We start from the raw sequence: 8,746 nt of genomic DNA on the forward strand, positions 1-8,746 counted from the left end.
TGGGTCCGTCCAAATAGACATGTGGGACCCACTCAAAACATAGCTCAAATCAAATTTTGAGAATTCTAAAACTACCTCTTAAGACTATGTCAAATTTAATTAAGATCATATTTAATCATCTGTGAGTATTAGATTTTGAAAATCTACATAGATATTTGGTTGACTCTTTAAGACTCTCTAATCACTTGTCAAGAAAGTAGTAAAAAATTTATTCTGAAAATTTTAGTGAAAGTAAGGAAAGGATATAAGCATTTTCCTTTACGGGTTCATATGTACAAGAAATTGTTGACAAAATTTAAATATAATTCTTAAAAGGGAGATGTGGTACTGTTTACCTATTTTTTCCCTCACTCAAATATCGATAGATATTTTGAGAAAACTGTAGCAACCGTAAATTTTTATAATAAAATTAAATATTTTAATTGAAATTCTTTTATTTAGATGTTAATTTGGTATTCTTTTAATAAATGACTCATTTTTTTTTCCCCAAAACCCTATTTAGTAAATATGTAAAGCTATAAGGATATGTATGTACATGGAAACCCTAACCTAGATTTTTTTTACAAATCCTAGAGAGATTGATATCCTTGTATTAAACTATTATAGAACCGTAGCCTTAAGTTCATGATCCTAACAATCTATGAAAGATATGGATGAATCTAGGAAGATTTGAGAAATCTAGGAAGATTTGAGAAATCTAGGAGAGATTTGGGAGATTTGATATAGATTTTCCCTAGATATCCCTAGATTTTACAAGATATACTAAGATTGGATTAGATTTTATTAGATTGGATTTGATTAGATATGATTAGGACAAGATTTTATTGGATTTTAATGGATATTATATCGATTTCGTTAGATATTGTTAGATTATATAAGATTTGATATTGGATTTTGTTAGATTTGGAAAGATATTATAAGATTTGATTAGATATAGTTGAATTTTATTAGATTATATAAGATTTGATTTGAATATTATTAGATTTGATTTAGATATTATAAGATGTGGTCATAATTATATAAGATATGGTTATGATTTTCTAGATAAGATTTAGATTCTCCTCTCATGAGTATAAATAGGTCCATTCCCCTCTATTCCACACACCACACGTCACTTCTTCATTCTTTTCTTTCTTGTTCTTGCATTCGTTTAAAGAGAGGGAAAGTGAGGGAGAGAAAGAGAGGCGGCCAAGAGAGAGGGAGAAGAGGAAAAATTCCACCACCACTCAAAACCATTAGTCGATCTTTAAAATTCCCAATTCGTAGTTCAAAGAAATTATTTTTCTTTTCATCAAATTCCAACCGAGGCGACGTCACTCCGTTTTGACTCAACGAATTCGTAACCCGTTACCGCCAAGAAGAACGGTAGAAACCTCCTATCTGCTCACCTAAGTATAATGTTGATGTGCTATATGGTTAACTATTTATTTATGATATCTTGTGATTAAATTGTTTGAGTTATCGTTGTAGTGCTTAATTAATTGCATGTTTGTTGATAAGTTGTGATGTTATAATTTTCAATGTTGTTAGAAATAGAATTGCATGAAATTAGTGATTTATTATTATCGCATGATTTTTAGCAAGCTTTGAAAGAATAATGTGAACAAGAGAAAATGATGCATGTTTACGAGACACGAGAAACAAGAAATGTGAAAAAGATTAATGATTGTATGAGCATGAAAACCCGGTAGGTCCATTAAAGATGGTCAGCGGAATCATGACTCAAGTGTGCGTGCGTGAGCATGAGAGCCCGGTAGGTCCTAAAAGAATGGTCGGCGGAATCATGACTCGGGTGTGCGTGTGTGGCCTAGGAGCCGGTAGGTCCTGAAAGGATGGTCAGCGGAACTAGTGCCGTGTATGCGTTATGAAATGGGAAATGTTTAAAGACTGAGAACCCGGTAGGTCCTGAAAGAGACGGTCAGCGGAATCAGTGCTTTTGGGTGGCAAAATCTGAATTTAGCCTGGTAGCCCGATAGGTCCTGAAAGATGGTCAGCGGAACTAGTGCTCGAGGAATAAAATGGAAAGTGGAATCGATACTTGAAAAATGATGACACGGTTTATGATACGCTGTGATAACTCTGAAAGACACTGACACCTTTGGTTATTTTGTGATGCTAATTTTTTTTATAGAAATGATAAATTGTTATATGTTATTTTTGTTAGTGTATGGGACATAGGGGTAGGAGTTAGCTATTGGGCTTAATTGCTCACGGTATTACTTTTGTGACCCTGGCATCTTATGCCAGAGTTTAGAGACGTACAGGGGGAATTTTATAATTTGGAAGAGTTTGATGCTGAGCAGAATAATGCAGAAGAAGACGGACGTCCAGAGGAGTAGAAGTTACCCTAGTACCCCTACCTTATCTATTTAAATAAGTGTAACACAAATTTGGGGATAATTTGACTTGTAATGACTTTATGTTTCTTTCTATTTAATAAATGTGGAAATTTTATTAAATTAACGTTCTCAAAAATCGGGGCGTTACAAAAACAAAGTCAACAACACAAACAAGGGCAATGTGGATTGTCTCCAAAGGTGAATCCATGGTTCTTCACCGTAGTTCAGGATTTCGTCGGATGCGAAGTGGCAATCGAATCAAATGTGAAGTTGATAGCACGAATTAAAATTGGAAACTAACGAAAGAGATTCTTCCATTAATCTTCAATGATGTATCAGCAAATAAAAGAAAATCAGTGATGCAAGACAAACACCAATCTTCACGAACAAAATCGATACATAAGATTCTAAGTTTCTCCTACTTCTAATTATAACCCAAAAGTTGGGTTAGTAAGAAAAAACCTGAAAGACAAATAAAGATAGATTCTTTGATTTGTTGGAGAGACCTAAGAGGCTATTTCTAGGAAACAAAAAAAATGTAGGAAATAACTTCCATTAACTACTTTTCATCTTGTTCCGATCTTTTGCTTCCACTTGTCCAAATAACTTCTCATCAAGTTTTAAATGTGTAGGAGCATGCCATGTATCTTTATAACTTTCAAATGCATAGGGTTGAGCCAAATGTCCTAGCCTGCACATGCAATAAAAATACAAACAACAATAATATAGAAATAATACTAATAATAATAACGATAAAAAAAATATTGATAACACAAGTAGGGTTCCCATAATGACCACCTCTCCATTGATATCGACAGGGAGTAAAAATGTGGCTCACTCATATCACATATTGCAAAAAAAAAAAATCACTCGTCCTTGATATTTTAAAAAAAAGTTTTAGAAATACTTTTCAAGTAGTCAATAAGATAACAGTGATTCATAAGTTTTAGAAATACTTTTCAGTGATTTACAATGGGATTGTAAATCAATCAAAACTCATAAAAAGGTAATTAGAAAATTAGACGTTCTCGTGTTTTATTTTTCTTTCTCAACAACTGATCGGGACCTGGAAACTAAGGACAAATGTATCGAGACATCCTAAACCAAAATAGAGGATTAGGACAACAAAGTAATTAACAAATAGAAAGACGAGAACAAATTTTATCCACCGCCGGTGTAAAACTTCACTTTTCCACCACTGTTCATTATGGAGCCCCACCAAGTGTCTATTATTGTAATTTGAACAGCTCATATTATAAGACCCACAGTATAGTATTGCCATGCAAAAAATCAACTTAATCGAAAATCGATAGATATGTCAAAATTTGAATTTTGATTTATAAAATGCACGATCTGATTTCTGTCAATAATAATAAAGATAAATTGTCCATTTTACAAAGCGCAAAATTCAATTTTTGACACTCCTATCAATATCCGATCAAGTTTATTTTTTGCATGGATACACTATTATGTGGGGTCTACAAGATGAACTGTTCAAATCAACAATAAACACACGGTAAAACCGAAAAAGTCGATAGTAAAAAAATGGAGTTTTCCACCGCCGATAGAAAGAATTTAATCTCATAGAAGACATAGTAGAGGCAGTAAGCGTTTGCAAATTTACCTAGCGCCGTAACTAGCTAGGGCAGAAAGTGATGGTGTAAGTCGGAGAGGGACATGTGGAAGCCCCACCATCGAATGCGTAAGTAACCGCTGATGGGCATGCGCTCTTAAAGAACTCCGAATAAGAAGTTGGTCCGCAGGTGGCCGGAGTTGAGTAGGCCCCAGTACAGCAATACTGTGGGTCCCCAAAAGCCGTGCACGCGCTCATACACGCCACAGTCTCACCTGTGTTGTCGATCAACCGCAGCCCAGTCGGGCACTCGGCGTTGATGTCCGTTGTGCACCCGGCGATGCTGCATTTACCGTTCGCACCTGATGGGACCACCCACATGGGGGTGTTATATCCTGTGACGACGCTGACCGCGTAGTTGTCGAGGCCGCCAGCAGAGCCAAGTGTGATCTCGAGGAGGGTAGTGGGAGGGGCGCCGCCGGCACCATTGCATCCGATTGAGCCTGTGCCGCAATCACCTGTCTCGCAGTGGAATTGGCCGGTTGTGGGGTCGGTGGCGCAACGGGTGCGGGCCCATAGGTTGCCTGACCAGGAGGCTGGGATAGGGACGTCGGCGTAGTATAAGGGATTGAGCAAGAAGCCGGCGGTGGGGAGCTGAGGCGCTCCCGGGTTGGATAATAGGGCTGGCCATATACCGGGTAGCTGCACTGATTTTGTATTGTGAAAGTTGTTTGTGAAAATACACCTGTACGTGGATTGAAGAATTAAGGATAATGTGAAAAACATGTAGAGCATTTTGTTGAATTGTGGGCAAAGACTCCATTCATCCCATTGTATTGGTTCCTATCATCAACTCAAGAGTCTCTATTTGCTCTAAATTTTGGTAATCCTGCTTCAGAGTTAACGTTCTACATTAATATCGGATACCATACACCAAAGTTCCGAGTTTCATTCTTAAAAAGTATGAGAGAGGCAAGCGGAAGGTCAGTCCGTTAAGGTTGCTCACAGTGGTGTTCTGTGGGTAGTAGTCCAAATCCTAAGAGACAGACGCCGGTTCAACCTTAACACACTTTGGTAAGAGGCGAATCTATTTTAAGGATACTGTGTGTAATGCAGGTTTTGGTTCACATTTCTGTATCGGTTTTGAATCATCATTTCATTTACTGTTTATATACGTTTCGTGCATGTAATCTGTGTTTTAAGTTTGCACATAATGGAATTGTTCTTTGGATTTGCCGATTACTTTGTAATTTTTCCAAACAAAAACTATGTTTCTCACACATGAAATTAACAAAGAAAAAGTGAAAACAAATTACCAAATAGACAATTAGAAAGTTAATTACTTTGGATTACCTGAAGTGGAGAGGAGACAAATGGAGAAAAGAGCAAGAAGAAGAGACAATTGAAGCCTAGCCATTGTAGGAACTTTGGAAAGCCGCTGAGGGTTCTACTAATTTAACTCGATTCTCCTTTCCGAAAATGAAATTGCAGTCTATTGGATTCGAAATTCGGTTGTGATACTAGATTTGTTGCCTATTTATACACACTGCATGCCTTGAGAAGCTCCAGCAAGGCCGGCCGGCTTTGGGCACAAAGCCGACCAGCTTTTGAATATAATATTTAAAACTTCTTCACATCAAATGGTGGCCGGGAGATCACACATGATTTCATCTTACTATTGGAAATTCTCGGTCGTCAACTTCGCAATCCAGGGAAATAGTAGAATGAGTTGATTGAGGAAATGATGTCCGCCGGCGTAATTATTTTGTTTAGTTTAGGGTGTAATCCACCAATTTTTATTTGAAGATAGTTTTCAAAATTATTTCACATCTAGCTCGATCAAGGAAACCACCGTTGAGATTCTTGGAGATCATATCCTTGGTTGTCATGTTCGCAGTCCCAGATATATAGTATAAAAGATTTTCTCCCTACCCCTCATTGTTGCATCATTAGATCATGTCTCTTATAGTGTTTCGTTCTGTCATTTTAATTCTTTTTCATAGAGATAGACCGAACGAAGACCTTCATTTGTATATATCCAATGATTGCAACGCATCGTCTCATTTGCTACATTAACTGTATCTTTAATTTATTTAGAGTATTGTGATGGTGCCTTCTTATCTTTTCTTGGTTGCATTAATTGCTGCAATGGGTCAAGTTGCACCTCAGGACAGATACATGAGCTGAGCGAGTCAAATAATCTTGTACAGGTTTTATTTGAAATATTTGATAACAAAAATTAGAGTTAAATCATTGGAGGAATTGCCCCTAATGTTTTCATTAACCAGTATCTTTATTTTCTCATGTCTCTAATAGTATTTCGGTTTTGTCATTTTCTTTTCATAGAGATAGACCGTACGAAAATCTTCATTTGTACACAATGATTGCAACTCGTTTGAATCGCTGTAGTAACTGCATCGTTGTTTATTTAGAGTTTTGTGATGGGCCAGGACAGATAAACGAGCTGAGCGAGTCAAGTTATCTTGTTTATGTTTAGTTTGAAATCTTTAATCATAGTATAAGTTCGGAGTTGATCTCTGATAAATTGAAAATTTTCACACGTTGTAAGCTTAATGAGCTTCAAGCACCCATATAAGTTTAGCCAAAGAGATTGGCTACCTATAACAACCCCCATCGATCTTGCGCGTACGTGCCTAGAATGCATTGTTAGATCTCTGATCTGGAAAGACATAAACGTACATGAGAAAAACTTCTTTGCGGAGTAATCCGTAAATAAAGTTTACAATGCTCAATCGCGTGCGTCGTCCAAAAGTGTTTTGAACAGTTTGGACTGAAAACCAATTTTAACCGGTAAAAATTGAAAAGCCTATCTCACCCATTTATTTTTCTTTCTCAACAACTTGATCGGGACCTCAAAGGCAAACAGTATTGAGACATCCGAAAACAAAATAGAGGACTACTGCAAAGAAGGAATAGAAGACATAGTACATCTAGAAAGTGTAAGCAAATTTCCCTAGCGCCCTAACTAGGGCAGAAAGTGATGGTGTAAGTCGCACTGGTACACCTGTAAGCTCCATTATCGAATGCGTAAGAAGCCGCCGATGGGCATGCGTTCTTAAAGAACTCTGAATAAGGAGTCGGCGTGCACGTGGCGGCCGTCGAGTAGGCCCCCGTACAACAATACTGGGGGTCCCCAAAAGCCGTACACGCGCTCATACATGCCACGGTCTCACCTGTGTTGTCGACCAACCCCAGCTCTTCCGGGCACACGGCGTTGATATCAACCGTGCATGCGGCGATTTTGCACTCACCAGTCCCACCAAATGGGACCACCCACATGGGCGTGTTGAAGCCAGTGACGACGCTGATCTCGTACTCGAGGTTGCCAACAGAGTCGAAAACCATTTGTATGAGGGTGGTGGGAGGGACGCTGCTCGCGCCGTTGCATTCAATTGTGCCTGTGCGACAATCACCTGTCTCACAGTGGAATTGGCCGCTGGGGAAGTCTTCGTAGCAGCGGGTACGCGCCCATAGGTTGCCGGACCAGGAGGCGGGGAGAGGGACTAAGGTGTTATAATGGGAATCGAGCCTGAAGCCGGTGGTGGAGGGTTGAGGCGATCCAGGGTTGGATAATAGGGCTGGCCATACTGGGTAGCTGCACTGATTATCAATTGTGAGGGTTGTTTGTGAAAATACACCTGTGGATTGAAAAATTAAAGAAAACGTGAAAAACATGCAAAGGATTTACTTCAATTGTTGGTAAATACCCCATCCCTTGATCTCATTTTATTTGTCTACTTTTTTAATTTTCAAATGTCTCAAATTATTTACCTATTTTAAAGTATCAATGTTCTAAATTAAAATTACTTTTCTACCCTTTGCTTCTAATTTGAGGTGACTAGTGTACTTTGAATTGAAAGCCATTTTTAAAAAGTTAAAATTTTCAATGCAAAACGATTGTCATTTTCTCTTTGTTGTTTCAAAAAATATGTCTCTCACACATGAAAATAACAACGAAAAAGTGAGGAAAAAATTACCAGATAAACAGTAAGAAAGGTGATTATTTCTCTGGATTAATTACCTGAAGTGGAGAGGAGACAAATGGAGAAAAGAGCACGAAGAGACAATTGAAGCCTAGCCATTGGAAAGCAGCTGATTGAGAGACTTCTACTAATTTGATTGGATTCGAAAATTAAAATATACTAGTTGATTGAATTCGATAATTGGTGTCTATTTATACACACCGCAATGAGAAGCTCAAGCTAGCAAAGCCGGATTTGGGCAAATCACAGTTGATTTGACCAGTTCTTCACATCTAGTTGTGGCAAATCACAGTAGATTTCATCATCTCACTGGAGATTCTCTCGGTTTCATCTTCGCAGTCCTAGAAATAATAGAATAAGTTGACTGTGAATTGCCGGCTGCCGGTAACGAGTGTTTTTATTTGGTTTCCTGTCGTCTGACCCGTCTTCTTATTGGTTGGGAAGTTTGTTTCTATATAACAATCTGGTCCATTTGGATGATGCGGAATGTATGTATTTTTAAGAACGCGACTGCAAGCTCAAAAGGAGGTGGTGGATATAATTAAGTTCAGGATAGCTATGTGGATTAAAGTCAAATTCAATATTAGGATGTACACTATGGATGATTTCAAAAGGTTTTTAGATGGTATCCGTTTGCTAAAATTGTAATTTGTTTTGGCTTTTATCATTCAACTTCTTGCTGGATGATTCTCGTCTCCCCTTCCCCTGATTGAGTTTGAGCATTTATGCTCCTCAGCCTCCCCCTCTCGATGTATCCTTTCGAGTTTTATAAAAATTCATTTTGCTGTGAAAAAAAAAAATTATTGATCTGTTGCTCTTAATAGTAAGTA

At 37.9% G+C, this 8,746-nt stretch overlaps 2 protein-coding genes across 2 annotated transcripts; both read right to left on the reverse strand.

Annotated features, from left to right (window-relative positions):
• Positions 1–2,625: 2,625 nt before the first annotated feature.
• Positions 2,626–5,329, reverse strand: LOC131336311 (thaumatin-like protein 1b). The gene is made up of 3 exons (XM_058372100.1): positions 5,256–5,329; positions 3,964–4,657; positions 2,626–3,030 (listed from the first exon to the last, which is right to left on the reverse strand). The coding sequence occupies exons 1-2, from the start codon at positions 5,327–5,329 to the stop codon at positions 3,976–3,978; spliced, it is 756 nt and encodes a 251-aa protein (XP_058228083.1). The 3' UTR covers positions 2,626–3,030; positions 3,964–3,975.
• A 1,385-nt stretch (positions 5,330–6,714) lies between these two features.
• LOC131298369 (thaumatin-like protein 1b) lies at positions 6,715–8,075 on the reverse strand. The gene is made up of 2 exons (XM_058323798.1): positions 7,955–8,075; positions 6,715–7,571 (listed from the first exon to the last, which is right to left on the reverse strand). Exons 1-2 carry the CDS (start codon positions 8,013–8,015, stop codon positions 6,895–6,897), a joined length of 738 nt encoding a protein of 245 aa, XP_058179781.1. The 5' UTR covers positions 8,016–8,075; the 3' UTR covers positions 6,715–6,894.
• Positions 8,076–8,746: the final 671 nt, after the last annotated feature.

The sequence above is a fragment of the Rhododendron vialii genome, chromosome 8a (genome assembly GCF_030253575.1).
Source record: "Rhododendron vialii isolate Sample 1 chromosome 8a, ASM3025357v1".
NCBI classification, from domain to species: domain Eukaryota; kingdom Viridiplantae; phylum Streptophyta; class Magnoliopsida; order Ericales; family Ericaceae; genus Rhododendron; species Rhododendron vialii.